Genomic DNA, 16,258 nt, shown 5'->3' with positions numbered 1-16,258 from the left:
GAGGGTGTGGGTGAGGGTGAGGCTGCGGGTGAGGGTGAGGGTGAGGCTGCGGGTGAGGGTGAGGGTGAGGGTGAGTTGCTTCCAGAATGGCTTTGCAGGTGGGAGGAACATGTTTCTGGGACAACAATGTGCTGGGGATGCAAGGGAAAGGGTAGATTTCAGCAATAAGATCAGAGTCAGGGTCAGGGGTTACTAAAGCAGATGCTAAGCAGAGGCCCATGGGACCTTCCCAGCTCAGACCTGGAGGAAGCTAAGGCACAAGGAGGTTAAGTAACTTGCTCAAGAATACGCAAAATGTGACTGGCAGAGCCCAGCAGAGTGACTGGGCCAATTACTATGGAAGTGGCCATCCCAGGGACTCTAACCTCAGGCAGTTCCCCAGAGACTGGGACCTAGGCACCCCTAACCACTACCCCGTGGGCAAGTTTCTGCCTTCCCAATCTCTTTCTGAAAAGCAAATATCCCCCAGCAAGAGGGGCATGAGGGCCTTCTCCTTGACCCCAGGAGCCCTGACACAGCCACCTGCCACCTCCACCTCCCTTGTGATGGCTGAAGCCAGCAGGGCACCAGCACTCTCTTCCCTCCGGTGCTCAGCATGAACTGGGAAGCAGCCTGAGCGGGGGAAAGAGCAGGCTTTGGAGTCCGGGCTGGTTTCCATTCAGCTTGGCCACTCTCTGGCTGTGTGATGGCTTTTGGACCTCCGTCTGATCCTGGAAATTGGGAGTAGGTGTATTAGCAATGCCTGTAAAGCACTAGAAACTGGTAGATGCCCTTATTCAGAGTCCCTCGTCCAAACCAAGCACAGTCCAGGGAGCTGGAACAAGGCAAAGGAGGAGGTGCAGCCATTGCTATTTCAGAACTCACAGCCCCATGGGAAGATAAAGCCATTGCAGATGAGTGGTTACAGTGCCACAGGATGTGGGGTGTGATAGACAAGGGCCCAAAGGCTATGGAAGCCCCAAGGAGAGCGTGTCTGATGGACTGGAGTGTCAGAGAAGGAGAAGGCTTCCTGAAGGAGGTGGATCTAAGCCTTGAAAGATGAACAAGACTTTGAAGGCAGAGGAGGCAAAGGGTGGCAAAGAACCTGACATGTTCAGGGCATGGTGAGAGAGTCAGTGTGTTTGGAGGAAGGCGAGCATGTAGAACGTGGAGAGCGGTGGCACTGGAAAGAGATGGGGACCCAATGGGGACAGCCTTGAATGCCACACTAGATGTTTGACTTACTCTTTTGGACAAAATCAATGGGAAGTCATTACGCTCAGGAAAAATGGAGGGGTGTGTGTGTGTGCGTGCATGTGTGTGTGTGTGGTGACAGAGGGGACCAGAAGGGAAACAGCCTGGAGGTTGAAGGAATAGGTAGGAGATGATACAGTCTAGGGGAGATCAGTGAAGCAGCAGCAAGAGGAAGAGAGAAGAGAGGATTGCAAGACTCGCTCAGGCAGAGGTGACAAGGCTTGGGGGAAGCTCAACGCAGGAGATAGTGTACCCTCATGTTTAAGCACATGGTCCTTCTGCTTTGGTTTACGCTTAGCCTCATTGTTTACTCGCTGTGTGGCCATGGGCAAGTTGCCTCACCTCTTAGAGCCTTGGTATTTTCATTTATCAAATCGGGATACTAAGAGTAGCTACCTCCGAGAGATGCTGAAAATCATATATGTAAAGCACTCAGAGTGGTATTTCATCCATTCAGCAAATACTTACTGAGCATCTATTATGTGCCTGGCACTACTCTACGGGCAGTGGATACAGCAGTAAATAAACTAAAACAAAATCCTGGCCCTCGCGAGGGTTAGGAGACACATTAAACAAGATAAATAAGCAAGATATACATTATGTCAGATGGTGATAAGTGCTAAGGAAAAAAAACAAAGAAAGGAAGCTGGAAAGTGTTGGAAGGTTGCAATTTTAGGAATGAGTGAGTGGTCTTGAAGATGGAACCATCACAGATGGTATGTGAAGTTCAAGGCATGGGAGTGGAAATGCAGGCTGAGCTGGGAAGAAAGCAAAGGTTGCTGACATGCGGGATCGAGGGGCAAATGCCCAAGGTGTTGATGCACTGTTCCCAAGGATGTTCGAGTCACGTGAGATGATGGCAGGGCTTGGGGAACAGAGGAAGTCATGAGCCAAGCACCAAGTGTTGACTAAAGGAGTATGATTGAGACCTTAGAGAAGGCAAGCCACAAGGATGGGATAGCCAAAAGGCATCAGCCCCCCAAGGAGAAGGGTTTTGACAGGAGGACAGAAAAGTGACAGCCTTGGAGCAGCAACTGGGACCAAGGACACAGAGAGTCTCAGGAGAGGCACAGGATCTGGGGGAGTTTGCTGGCCATGCAAGGGCAGCTGTAGAGGACGCAGGGGGAGGTTTGGAGAGGTGGGCAGTGGCCAGGAGCTGACTCAGGGGCACAGAATTACAGAGCTTCCCCCGTGAGTTGACGGCCTGTTACAAGATGGGTGGCACCTATGGTGGGCAGGAAGGGTGGGTTTGGGCCATGGTACATAAAAACTGGAATGGGAACCCGACAGATTGAACCTCTGTAGCTTCTCTGTGGAGCCGCCCCTGACCTCGTGGCCAGAGGATATCTCTCCCTCAGCGGAACCCATGCAAAACCCAGAAACGACCAGCCTGGCATTGTGATGACATATGGATCCACGCATTCATTCAACAAATATGTTTCACCCCTTTCTGTGAGGGCAAGCACAGTTCAAGGTACTTAGGATGTATCAATGAGAAAAACAGGCCCCAATCCCCGCCTTTGTGGAAGGAAGCAGATGAAAAGCAATAAATGCAATAAATGTTTTCTACATAAGACATTGGAGAGACATGCTACGGAAAAAAATCCAAACAGAGCAGGATGAGGGATCTGAAGGAAAGGAGGAGAGGGGTGCAATTTTAAAGCAGGTTTTCAGGGCCCTTCCTGAGAAGGTGCCACCTGAGCAGATGTGAAGGGGTGAGGGAGTGAGCCACGAGCACGTGCATGTCTAGAGGCTGGAGTGAATCAATTAAGGGGGTGGTCAGAAGGGAAACCAGCAGGAGCTCAGATCAATGGGGGCTTGAGGGATGTAGGGGCCATCAGGGAGTTTGAGCCATGGAGTCACACAACTGGATCCTTACCTTCAAAGGACGACTCTGACTGCTCCACTGGGAGTAGACTGTAAGGGGACAATGTGGCTGCCGCAGCGGGGATGACAAGAAGAGGCCAGATCATGAACTTCTACCTTTATTTACTGGCTGTCTCTTCCATTAGTATCTCTACTCATGCCTGCCTGTTCCCACTGCATCCCCAGCACCTGGTGTCCTTCAGTGTCCTTGGGAGGCTGCTGGCACTCATTCATTCATTTCACTTTAGAAATATTTATTGAGCACCTATTATGTGCCAGGCATAAATATGAATAATGTCCTGCCCAGAAGGACAGCAACTATTTGGGATTTATCATCTCTAGGCCATCACAAAAGTATTGGTATTTAACAGGCACACCAGGAACCTCCTCTAAGCCATATAGAACTCTTAGCATCCAGGTTTGACCCAACGTTTCATCAGGAAAACACAGTCCAGAGCCTCAAATCATTCCAATCTTTCTGTGTGCCTCTTAGAGAATATGAGAGGGGATCCAATTTATAACTTCGGGCATCCCCTCTTAAAAATCCTTTTTTCTTGCCTTCTCCAGTCCTCCCTCCCTTGTTCTTTAAGGCCCTCCCTCCCTCTTCTCCCCTGGCCCCTTCTGCCAGCTCCACTCAATCCCTTTCTGGTTTCTCTCATCTCACCAGCTCTTTTCCAGATGTAGCATCCCAAAAGTCAAGGAACTGGGCAAAGATATGTTGTGTGGAACACTGAGGAAGGAGGTGGGGAAGGTAAACATAGTGTTGACCCTCACACACTTGACAAGCCCCACTCACACCAGATACCATTCCTAAGACTAAGCCCTGGCTTCCCACACTCTGACCCAGAAATGCCATGGCCTCGTCCCTGTCCCTGGGTGTTCCCTGTGGCCTGCACCCACCTGAGGCCCAGGTTGGGACAGAGCTGGAAGGGAAGACACTCAGCATAATCTACTCTGGTCTTCATGGTCCCCATCTCTCATGGGGATGGCCCCGGGCCCCTCCAAGGAGAAAGTCCTACACGAACATCCATTTACCTGTGTGCCCTTGAGGCACCCCAAACCCACATCCAAAGCCAGCACACTCCCTTGAGGCCTCACTGTCCTCATCTGCAGAAGAATAATACCTTAGAAGGTTTTATGAGGATTAAATGAGATAATGTATGTGCCTGGCACATTTTCAATGTTTAATAAATTCCAGCTGTCATTGCTATGACCTTTTCTCACTGCCACATTTCCTCTGCTGCTAGATTATAAACTTCTTGCCATTTGGGCTGTGTCTCATCTTTGTATAGCCAGTGGCTAATTCAGGGCCTGGAATACAGTAGGTGCTTATCAATGCTGGATGAACTGATAAAAAATTTGCATTAACCAGGCCCCCACAGGATTTAAAGTTTATTCTTTCCAAGGGGTTCTGACATTCTTTTTTTTTTTTTTTTTGTAATATAGATTTTGGGTTTTTATTTGCGTGCGTGTGTGTGTGTGTGTGTATGTATGTTTTTTTAAAGTAATTCCAAATTTTATTTTAGATTTAGGGGATACATATACAGGTTTGTTACATGGATATATTGCATGATGGTGAGTTTTGTGGTATGACTGATCCCGTCACCCAGGTAGTTAGCACAGTACCCAACAGTTAGTTTTTCAACCCTTTCCCCACTCCTTCCCTCCCCGACCAGTTGTCCCAAGTGTCTATTATTGCCATCTTTATGTCCATGAGTAAACAATGTTAAGCTCCCACTTACAAGTGAGAACATGGGGTTTTTTGTTTTCTGTTCCTGCATTATTCACTTAGGCTAATGGCCTCCAGCTGCATCCATGTTGCTGCAAAGGACATGGTTTTGTTCTTTTTTTATGGCTGCATGGCATTCCTAAAGGGTCAATGCTGAGGGAGTCTGCCGTCTGTTATCAGATGTCCCTCATCTAAGCACCGCTCCCTGGGCCATGGACAGTGTGGGTAGACTGGGTTGGATAAGATGCCTTCGGCAGAATCTCACTGCAAGGTGGACTGGAGCTGAGGTCTGGGATAGCTGCATGTCTGGATGCTGGCTCCCTAAGGCTTTGTTCCCCAATCAGCATTCCAGACAGGAGCAAACCAGGATGCGGGGAGGGCGGGTGGGGGGAGCAAACATTAGGAGGTGGATACGTGGCTCTGTCAGGAAATGAAGGCCGCCATTTTGTCCTGCACTGTCACCCCTGCCTGCCACCCCCTTGAAGTTGCCAGGTTTTGCTCTGGCCACCAGGAGAGAGATCTCCTGAGAGAAGGCCACTTGGGGAGACAGCAGCTCCCTCCCGGCTCTTTATCTGCCTGGTGCTGTCAGTCAGCCCAACAGGAGATAAGCCCAGAGGGAGAACATAATTAAAAAGCCACTGCTGGCCTGGCGGGGTGCCGGGGTATGGGGGAGCACCTGAGGATCTCAGCTGGGGACATGGAGAGGACCCAGGGGGAAACAGTCCCTTCTTTGAGAAAGAGCAGGGTACTCAGCACTCATTGAACAGCCTTGCAAATAAAGGGCAGCAGGCTACCAGCCCAGGGAAGCTTTGCCTGGCACCTACCCCACAGATAGGAAAAACAGAGGGAATCTGACCTCAAACTTCTATCCCACACCCTTCATTTGACTTTGCTTCCCATTCCCACCCCACTTCTTCAAGGCTTGTGATTACTTGGGCGGGGGTCTTAGGAGGCCCTAGATCATTGAGACATGGTCCTGAGAAGTGCTATGGAGGCCTTCATGCTGCAAGGATGAAAGCCATGCATTCTCTTATTCATTCAATCAACACAAAGGGGGTTGTGAAGCCAAAGTCCAATCAAGGTGAAGCCAAAGTCGATGTGGCCCATGCCCACGTATGTAGGTAGCGCCTATGCTCAAATGGGAAACACAGAGTAACAGACATCGCTCAGAAACAGAACGCAGCAAAACAAATGGATAGAGATACTCTTGGGGAGAAAAACTCAGCTCTGTGGGGGGATGACAGAGGATGCTGGGCACACTGGTCTGGCCTCCCTGCAGGGGGACCCAAGTTGACCATGAAGGATGAGTAGGGGGTTACTAGTTTAAAAATGGGCATGGGGTGGGCCTTCCAGGTGGAGCAGCAAGCACAGGGATGGAAGGAACAGGACACGTGTCCGGAGTGGAAACTGCTGAGACCCACAGGGTGTGTTTGGGGACCGTGGTGATGCTGGGCTGGAGAGGCCAGCAGGGGCCCAACCCCATAGAGCCCCAGGCCACCTTAAGCTTTGGTTCTCTGTCCAAGGAGCAAGGGAGACCATTGGTGGGTAGAAGAGGGGAGTAGGGTAGCAGAGACCTGTCCAGTTTATGTGTCCAGCATGTTTGTTCTGGCCAGTGGGTGGAAGATGGATTCTTGGGCAAGAGTAGATTCAAAAGGCAGATCAGGAGCTGCAGTCCAGGCGGAGGTGGTGGTGGCCTGGGACAGGGTGCTGGTGGCCATGAAGGGAGGATGTGGATGGATACAAGGGCTTTTCCAGAGAACGGGTCTTGGCGATGGATTGGCTGTGTGTGTGTGTTGCGGGCGGGGGGTGGGGGGTGGTGAGAAAGAGGTGCAGGAATGACTCCCAGGTTTTAGCCTCTACACCTGGAAGAATGTGGCTCCCCTTACTTTGGTGACTATTGGGGTTGGCCCTCACCTACCAAGTGTTCACTGCAGTGGGCAGCCTCACTGAAGTCAGAGAAGGAGGGACGTGGTGAGCTATTCCAATGGCCTCATTCTGCAGAGGCAGCATCTGAGGCTTAGGGATTACTGGACACACAGAGGATGGGGTCAGAGCCTGAGCCCCTCGACTCCCCTCCCTACATGGTCTGTTGGGGAGAATTCCAGGCTGAACCTGAGGCTTCCTGGGCTCTAGGCCTGACTATGCGCCAACGCTTTGAGTGAATCCCAACAGGTCACATGCTTTCAAGCCTCAGTTTCTCTACCTGTAAAATGAAAGGAAGAGAATGGCCACTTCTCCTCTTCTCAGGGGAGATTGGTAGTTATCCTGCGGTCACTTCCTTCCCAGGAACTGGGAAGTTCTTGGGGAAAATGAAAACAATGATGTTCTGATTGCTTGGGGGTGTCTGAAATGGGAAAACTAGGTTGAGGGGACCTGGGGGAGCCTCTTCCCACTTCCTGCCCTTCCTGTGTCTCGCAGGTTCTGAAGGCTGAGTAGCCAGCGGGATGCCCGGCTTGCTGAATTGGATCACGGGGGCAGCCCTGCCCCTCACCGCATCTGATGTCACCTCCTGTGTCAGTGGTTATGCCCTGGGCCTAACTGCCTCCCTCACCTATGGCAACCTGGAAGCCCAGCCCTTCCAGGGTAAGGACACCTGCTGGGGCCTCCCCGGGACCACCCCCTCCTCCACATTGAATCCCTGTCTTGACATTTACTGGCTGACTGACCTTAGGCAAGTCATGCCACCCCTCCAAGTCTGTTTCCTCATCTGTAAAATGGTGAGACTATTTCTGCTTTGCAGGCCTAAAAGCTAATAACAAGGAGGGTCAGGATTTGAGCTGAGGAGGTTTGGATTCAGCCCCAGCCAAATGTCCCCACACTTTTCTTTTTCTTTGAGACAGGGTCTCATTCTGTTGCCCAGACTTGAATGCAGTGGTGTGATCACGGTTCACTGCAGCCTCCACCTCCCAGGCCCAAGAGATCCTCCCACTTCAGCCTCCCAAGTAGCTGGGACTACAGGCATGTGCCACCACACCCAACTAATTTTTGCACTTTTTGTAGAGATGGGGTTTTGCCATGTTGCCCAGTCTGGTCTCGAACTCCTGAGCTCAAGCGATCCACCCACCTCGGCCTCCCAAAGTACTGGGATTACAAGCATGACCCACAGCGCCAAACGGTCCCCACACTTTTACAGTCTGCAAGGCACACTGTCCACAGGTCAGTCCCACACTTTCTCCAGGGAGCCTCACAAGAGGAGAGGCATCAAGACTCAGTCAAAGCCAGGAGCCTCCACTCCTAGCCATGGTTCTTGCTCCTATGACCCTGGGGAAGCTGCCGCCCCCCTCAAAATCACGATGCTCCACTCTGCTGTCCAGATGCCCTGGGTTGTGGCGGAGCAGATGAGGTAATACAGAAGGCAGGACTTTGTGGACTGAGAAACCATCTGTGAATATGAACCACGGTCAGGGGTGTGGAGTCACACTGGCCTGCCAGAGTCATTTGTAAATCAAACTCCTCTCCTTCCACTTCAAGAGGGGAATTGTGGGAAGGCTAGGAGGGCACCAGCCAGGATTCCCTTCCTATCCGCAGTGATGGGGCCTCGTAACCACCAAACTTCATGTCTTTGGTCACCAACTTTTGGTGACCAAACCTCAGCCCCACCTGAGGTTCCGAAACCCCTGCAGGCTGCCCTGAGGACCAACACTACCCAAAGGGAGCTGCAGGGAAACTTTCTTCCCCTTAGAAATCTCCTGGGCAGGGCAAATGGCCCTGTTCCTGTGTTCAAGGAAACCTAGAGAGGGCGACTTAAATTAGGATCCACCTGCGGACTCACGGGGCTAAATAACCAAATAACTTCCAACAGCCCTTTGGCTTTCCACATGCAGAAGGAACAAGTGCCCCCATTTTACAGATGAGGAAACTGAGGCCCAGAGGGAGCGGAGGTCGGGGTTTGTGAGGGGCTCACCCTGGACCCAGCATTGTGCTGTTCCGATATTAAAAGGGTAGATAAAATAAGACCTTAACACTGTAAATGTGATCCCCAGCTGCCAGCATTACTCAGAAGCTGCTTAGAACTGCAGGATGTCTGGCCCCACTCCAGAGCTACTGAATCTGAATCTGCATTTTAACAAAACCCGAGGTCATTCGTGAGCTTCTCAAGTTTGAGAAGCACTAAGATATAATAATGTGTGGCACGTGGTTTAATAAATGATGCCTATTTTTTCAATTCTCACTACAACCCTGAGAGTTAGGCTTCATTATCCCCATCTTACAGGTGGTGCTGGGAGGCCTGGAGAAGCTAAGTGTCTTATCCAAAGTCACCTGGCTAGGAAACATGACGGGGCCTGGATTAGAACCCTAGTCTTCCTCTAAAGCCCCAATCTTCCATGCCACAGGTGGCAAACTTGTGGCCCATGGACAAAACTGACCACATAGATGTGCTTTATGAGGCCCACACAAGTCCTACAAAAACCCATGTTTTCACTCTCTTGGAAAATCCGAAGTTCTGGCCACACCAGGCTCACACACCTGCAAAATAAGAGCTGGCCCTGCCGCTGCACTTACCCACCTGGGAGGTCCCAGTCTGGCTCTCTGCCGAGGCCTCTCGGCATCCACTAAGTGACAGTGGGCACCACCCAACTAGCAGGCCAAGGGTTCAGCTTCCTTCCAGGCAAGGGGTGTGCAGGGTGGGCCTGGGGCAGCCCACGATGCTGGGCCCTGTTCCTACAGGCCTCTTCGTGTACCCCCTGGATGAGTGCACCACGGTGATCGGCTTTGAAGCAGTCATTGCCGACCGTGTCGTGACAGTACAGATCAAGGACAAAGCCAAGCTGGAGAGCGGCCACTTCGATGCCTCCCATGTTCGATCCCCAACAGTCACAGGTAAGACCAGAAAGGCTGCAGCGGGACTGGAGTTTGGTCAGCCGGAGGCTGCCTGGGCTGGAGCCTCAGGCCGACTGCAAGGATAGCAGTGGGATATCAGGAAGAAAGAGCACTGAACTAGTCAGGAATCCTGGACGGAATCCTGTGCCACCTTGGGCCAATAATTAACTTCTCTGAACCTCAGCTTCACTGTCTGTAAGACAGAGGTAATTGACTTTCTGGTGTCACCTCAAAAGTGTGAGGATCAAAGGAAGAGAGGCAACAAAAGGTTTTTAAAGGTCTCTCTAGAGAACAGAATAACATATCTTTTAAGTTCAGAGGCTGTGGGACAAGTCACACCAGGATTTGACTCCCTTTCCTGTTGCTCACAAATGGTGTGAGCTTAGAGAAAAAATTTACCCCCTCTGTAAAATGGAATAAATAGCTGTCCTCACCCGATGCTCAACCAGGATAATGCACGCAGAGGACTCACATCACAGTAAATACTCAAAACGTGGCTACTAATGCCTGCTACTGAAGAAACTGAGGCTCAGAGAGGGACAGCAACTGGCTCAAGGTCAGTAAAAGACAGCTGTTAGTGCCTTTTAGGCAGCACGTCACACAGCATGTTAGCGGAAGAGCCAGGGCTACAGCACAGACCAGGAATAATAGAATGTAAGAGATTCTTACTATTGGGTCTACGATCAAGGTGAAGTTTGTTCACGTGGTTATTAAAACGTTCAATGAGCACTCATCCTGCGTAAGGTGCAAAGTTGTCCCTGAGTTGTTATGATTTATGACAGTCTGAAAGGCTAGTTAGGATCTGTCTAGGAGTAACCATGATGGGAGCAGGGGGTGGAAAGTGGCTGTGTCAAGAGAGGTTGTGATGATGTTAGAGGAAAAGACCAGCCCAGATCAGGGACCAGGGAGGTGTTCATGGAGGGGTTGGATGGGTGGGTAGACTGGCTAATTAGGGATGAAGGAATGGGTGTTTTGATAAAAGGAAAAGCATGAGCAAAAGTATGGATCCCCAAGGTGGAGGATGCTTTGATTTGGTTCTTGGGGTGGGAAGTAGAGTTTGGAGGATGAAGATGTGACCCTCTGTTGGGCGTTTTGTGAGTCCAAGTTTTCCACTCCCAGCAAGGTAGAGTGGAAAGTTCACAGGCCTAGAGTCAGGCGCATGGGGGTTCAGATCCTGGTTCAATGGGTTGCTTATTCACAAGTCACACCCTCAAGCTGAGCCTTGATTTTCCCATCAGCAAAATGGGGCCACTCACACTTACCACAAGAGCAATCTTAGAGGGGATCAGAGATAATCTATGTACAGCCCCTGACGCCAGCCTGGCACTTAGGGAACATTCTGCAAGAGGGGGTTTCCATCGCCCCTCATTCCTGCACACCGGGAAAGGTGACCTTGGACGAGGATTTGGAGCGGATCCTGTTCGTGGCCAACCTGGGGACCATTGCCCCCATGGAGAATGTCGCCATCTTCATCAGCACCTCCTCGGAGCTCCCGACGCTGCCCAGCGGGGCTGTGAGGGTCCTTCTGCCTGCTGTCTGTGCCCCAACTGTGCCCCAGTTCTGCACCAAGAGCACTGGCACCTCCAACCAACAGGCCCAGGGGTAAGGAAGCCATGCCCAGACCAATCAGAGTCCCAGGTGGGCAGCAGAGAGTGTGTCAGATGACATTAGTAGGGGATGGGGTGGGGGGAGACAGGGAGGAGATGGGGAGGCTCTGCTGTACGTTTGCCACCCTCTGAGCCATTTGCTTCTCCCCTGCTCACTTTTAGAGCACTTAAACGTATCCCTGAAATGCCCCTGTAATGGTACTGGCCAGAAGTTATGAAATTTGGACAGCTTGGAATCAGCATTTCCAATCTGTCCAAATTTCATAACTTTACTCAAGAGGTGCTTTCTGAGCACCTAAGATGTGCCGGACACTGGGCTGGTTGTTAGGGATAGAGAAGGAGAAAAGCCAACATGTTTCCTGACATTTTGGAACTTGGTGGAAGACCATTATCTAACGAATAACACAACTAATTATGTGACTAATTATGTACTGGAATGTGTTTTTGACTGAAAAGTACAAGGAAGGAGAAGTTCATTGGGCTAAGAGTATAAAAGAGGGACCCAACCTGGGGGGCCAGGGGCGGGGCCAGGCTCCTCCAAGGAGTGGTGTTTCAGCTGAGAACTGAACAATGCAGAGGATGTAGTCACAGAGAGGAGCGTTCCCGTGGGCGAGAGCAGCAGGGACAAAGGCCCTGGGGTAGCAAGGACAGGGCCCTGGAGAGGAACAGAAGCACAGGTGGCACGCGATGAGGCTGCAGAGGCATTGGACGCCCTTCAGCCCTGGCTAAGACTGCGTTTCTCCCAAAAGCAACAAGGAGCCATTAAGAAGGTTTCCATAGGATGGGGAGGGGAACATGACAAGCCCAGTACTTGGACAGTTTCTCTGTCCTCCCCTGGTGGTATAGGAGGGAAAAAGTGGTGGGTCACAGTCTAAGGCACTTACAACTGAGATCATTTTCTATGAAAATAAGTGCTGTGGGGGATGGAAGGGAACAGAGTGGGACGAGTGCTATTTTAGCTCCAATGGACAAGAACTAGGCATAATTTGTGGCCTGACCTGGATGAAGGGGGCAAGCCATGGACATAGTCTAGAGGGAATATTTTGTGCAGGGAGTCACAAGTGCAAAGGCCCTGAGGCAGCAGCAGGTGCCATGTGTCACGGCAGCAGTAGAAAGGCTAGTGTGGCTATCGCAGAGTGAGAGAGGAAAGGAGAGAGGTCAGATGGGTGGTGATGAGGGGGATCATGCAGGGCCCTGAAGGACGACACTTGGCACAACAGAGAAGCTGGTGGCATAAGCCAGTCTCAGACCAAAGAGAGCCAGCCTGTGTGTTGTTTTTGTAAGTGTTGCCAGTGATGATGAGCCTTGTGCATTTGAAAGGCAGGGCCTAGCTAGGACATCGGGACCTCAGTGGATCAGGGAACAAGAGGCTCAGGTGGCCCTGATGCCACTGAGTGGGTCCTAATACACTTATTCCTGCCCATTCCAGCAGGCAGAGTTAAGAGTGACAGTCTTGGAAAAGACTGCCTCAAACCCCTGTGAATCTCAAAGGAGCTCAGAGAGAGTGCCACAAGACAAAATTCAAAAACTAGATGATGCCAAGTGTTAGTGAGGAGAGGGGGATGCTTGTTCACTGCTAATGGAATTAGGAATGGGGACATCCACCCTGGAAAGCAATCTGGCAATCCTTGGTGTGGCCTTTCACCCAGGGATCATGGAGAAATTCTTTCACAAGTCCAAAGGGAACACGGACAGGGATATTCATGGTGGCGCTATTTGTGGATGCAGGGAGGCTGAGCTGGGAACAACAAGTACAATGTAATGGATGCCCCCAAGTGACATCAAGTTAGCAGCAAGGACTTGGGTTTGCAGCCACCTGGGTAGAGTTTCAAGACAAAACATTGTGCCAAAAAAAGTAAGAGATTGAAGGAGACTCATAATATATGGCAATCTCGTCAGCTTAAAGCACAATCACACACAAATGCTGCCACGTATTTTACAAGGATGTGCGCCTACGGAAGGACATAGATTAAAGACCTTAGGGGGTGTGCCTGTGGAGACAGAGCAGGATGGGAGATGGGGTGTAGATTGCAAAGAAGGAGGGTCCCGAAACATGAGCATTCAGCAGGTGACAGACACTTGGCTAAGCAGTTGCTCCTGGAGTCCTCAAAGCAACTGCAAAGTGTTGTCCCCATTTAAGGGACAGGAAAACAAACACTTAGAGGAGAAACGACTCACAGGGCTTGCAGCTCACAGAGACAGAGAAGAGATTCGGGACATGGTGTGACGCAGTACAATCTCTTTCTCCATGGAGCCAGACAGACCTAGGCTAGGAGATCTGGGCCAAGACTCTGCCAAATCTTAATCGTGGGAATGGAGGCTGAGATGGGCAGATCACGAGATCAGGAGATCGAGACCATCCTGGCTAACATGGGGAAACTCCGTCTCTACTAAAAACAACAAAAAAAATGAGGCGTGCGTAGTGGCGGGCGCCTGTAGTCCCAGCCACTCAGGAGGCTGAGGCAGGAGAATGGCGTGAACCCAGGAGGCAGAGCTTGCAGTGAGCCGAGATAGCAGCACTGCACTCCAGCCTGGGTGACTGAGCGAGACTCCGTCTCAAAAAAAAAAAAAAAAAAAAAAAAATAGTGGGAACTTGGGCCAGTCACCTCACCACAGTGAGCTTCAGATTCCCTGCATGGAAAGTGGAGATCCTGACATCTCCTCCCAGAGCTGCGGTGAGAACGATGTGAGCTACCCCTCGGGAGCACCGTGCCTGCTGCCTGGCCCAGCGTGGGTGCTCCTTGGAGGTAGCTGTGCCTTACATCAGAATCCAGGCTCTCCCTGGGGTCAGGTTGAGTGGGAGAGTATGGGTCTGGGGGCCCCTTTGGTGGGCTGGGCTGCCTGGAACTCATCGTCCTCTCCTTGTCTTCTCGCGCTGGGCCCCTGCTTCCACCCTGTCTGGTCTCCTTTCCTTCTCCTGGCCCTTTTCCAGCAAAGACAGGCCCTTTTCCAGCAAAGACAGTGCCTGGAATAAGTTGTGCCTGGCAACTCTCCTGAACACCGACGCGTCCAACCCCATGGAGTATGAGTTCAACTTCCAGCTGGAGATCCGTGGGCCATGTCTGCTCGCAGGTGAGAGGGAGATGTCCAGACGGGATGGGAGGGCTTCAGGCCAAAAGCCAAAGGCTGCCCGGGATGGGACGGGGGTGGGAAGGGAAGCCAACTGGCCCAGATGGCAGACCAACTAAAGTACACAAAGCCTGTGGACCCCCATTTCCCATGGCCCCAACAAGCAGCCCAAAGATAAGTCCCTTCCCGGGATGGATTTCAAGGCAACCAACTTTCACCCCAGTGGCTTCCTGGGAAGAATGTCTGTGGGGAATGGTGGCCCTTGGTCCTCTCCTAGAGGCCACAGCTGTAAAGCTGCTTCCTGGTTCTCACTTTGTCTGCATGTCAGAAGCACCCAGAGACACCCAAACATCCTGCATCCTAGATCCCAACCCCCAGAGATTCTGGGGTGTGTTCCAGCTGTGGAAACATTTAAAAGCTCCCCAGGAGATTCTAACATGTAATCAGGATTAAGAACCATTGCTCTGAAGGTTCTCCCCACAACTACTCACAGCCTTAAAAGGACACTAGGGTATGGTTTCTTGTCAGTGCGTGCTCTCCTAGAGCAACACTGCATTCCAGTGTGAGGTGCATTGATGGAGCACCCATCAAAAAAGCGCCCTCCAACGGAGCGCTGGGAGCCATCTGCTTGGCAGCATGCTGGGGGCTGTGCGTGCCCTATAAGAATGCAACTGCTCCGACCCCCACTAGATCCTGAGTTCAGAGCAGGAAGAGCCATCAGACACCATCTATCTAAGCCTGCATTTTACAGGTGGGGAAATTGAGGCAGCCTGGCCATGGTCACACTGCAGGTCAGGAGCCCCTAATGGGGCTGGCATGTCACTCATCTCTGGCCTGGATATTGGTGTGCCCCAGCGAACTCCTCTCTCTCCTGACCTCATGAGCCTATATCCCCCTTGCCTTTCTATGCCACTCAGGGGTAGAGAGTCCCACACATGAGATTCGTGCCGACGCCGCCCCATCTGCCAGCTCAGCCAAAAGCATCATCATCACCTTGGCCAACAAGCACACCTTTGACCGGCCTGTGGAGATCCTCATCCACCCCAGCGGTACGGTGCCCCACAACGGGCCCCTGGGCTGCCTGTGGGAGAGAGGAGGTGCTGATCCTGTGGGGACAGGACACGTGGCCCCCTGCCCAGCAGCTAGCTAGCCAGCGAAAGGGTCGGGGGGGTGTGGCCAAGGAGAGGAGACCCACTACTTGCCTTCAGGGAAAGTTGGCTCTAGCTAGTGGAATCGAGTGTCTCCTGCCCTGATTCAAGCTCCAGAGGCCTAGGGTCTCATCCACCCATCGGGGCACTTTACTCCCAGGCCAACTGAACAGAAGATCTTTGAAACCCAAAGCTCAGTGAGACCCTGGAAATTCTGTAGCCTCAAGGAGAAATTCTTGTCTGCTCAAGAATTCCCAGAATGTCAGGACCTAAACACATCAGAGACTCATTTAACCCCATCTTACTACCGTTTTACAGATGGCTCAACTGAGGCCCAGAGAGAGGCAGTGAGTCACCCATGGCCACTAGTCTCCCCTGCCTCCCAGCTAAGGAGTCTTAGCAAGCCCTACACTGCTTCAGGCAGCCAGGGCTTCCACCCCGCTTCCAACTGGGAGTCCCACCCCTGTGAGAATCTTGCACCTAAACCAAAGCCCCCAGCATCCTTCTCCTACTACATCTGGCCAAGTGCTGAAAGTCAATCTCATCTCTGCAGAGCCCCATATGCCTCACGTCCTGATAGAGAAAGGGGACATGACGCTGGGAGAGTTTGACCAGCACTTGAAGGGAAGAACAGATTTCATTAAAGGGATGAAGAAGAACAGCAGTGCAGAGCGGAAGGTGAGGACAACCCAGGTGGGGAGCGGATAGTGGCAGAGTTGGGGTGGCACTGAGGCCTGGTCTCCACTGAACAGTGAGGTGGGGAGGTAACCTGCCTGAGGTCATCT

At 51.7% G+C, this 16,258-nt stretch overlaps 1 protein-coding gene across 18 annotated transcripts in view; it reads left to right on the top strand.

The window, feature by feature from the left end:
• Positions 1-16,258, top strand: part of VWA5B1 (von Willebrand factor A domain containing 5B1) — a 60,283-nt gene that overhangs the window by 9,044 nt on the left and 34,981 nt on the right. For 16 of the 18 annotated variants that reach the window (XM_055261763.2, XM_063631633.1, XM_063631642.1 and 13 more), the window contains 6 exons: positions 7,247-7,411; positions 9,497-9,649; positions 10,981-11,251; positions 14,189-14,328; positions 15,243-15,374; positions 16,027-16,151. In XM_055261763.2, coding sequence (XP_055117738.1) covers positions 7,273-7,411; positions 9,497-9,649; positions 10,981-11,251; positions 14,189-14,328; positions 15,243-15,374; positions 16,027-16,151 — 960 coding nt within the window. In that variant the 5' untranslated portion in view covers positions 7,247-7,272. Of the gene's footprint in view, positions 1-7,246; positions 7,412-7,834; positions 7,985-9,496; positions 9,650-10,980; positions 11,252-14,188; positions 14,329-15,242; positions 15,375-16,026; positions 16,152-16,258 lie in introns of those variants that run through there. The other 2 variants (XM_063631644.1, XM_063631635.1) reach the window with 2 other exon arrangements.

Source organism: Symphalangus syndactylus, chromosome 22 (assembly GCF_028878055.3).
Source record: "Symphalangus syndactylus isolate Jambi chromosome 22, NHGRI_mSymSyn1-v2.1_pri, whole genome shotgun sequence".
In the NCBI taxonomy this organism is placed as follows: Eukaryota; Metazoa; Chordata; class Mammalia; order Primates; family Hylobatidae; genus Symphalangus; species Symphalangus syndactylus.
The sequence above is the reverse complement of the archived record's forward strand: the minus strand, read 5'-3'. Positions and strand labels throughout refer to the sequence as shown.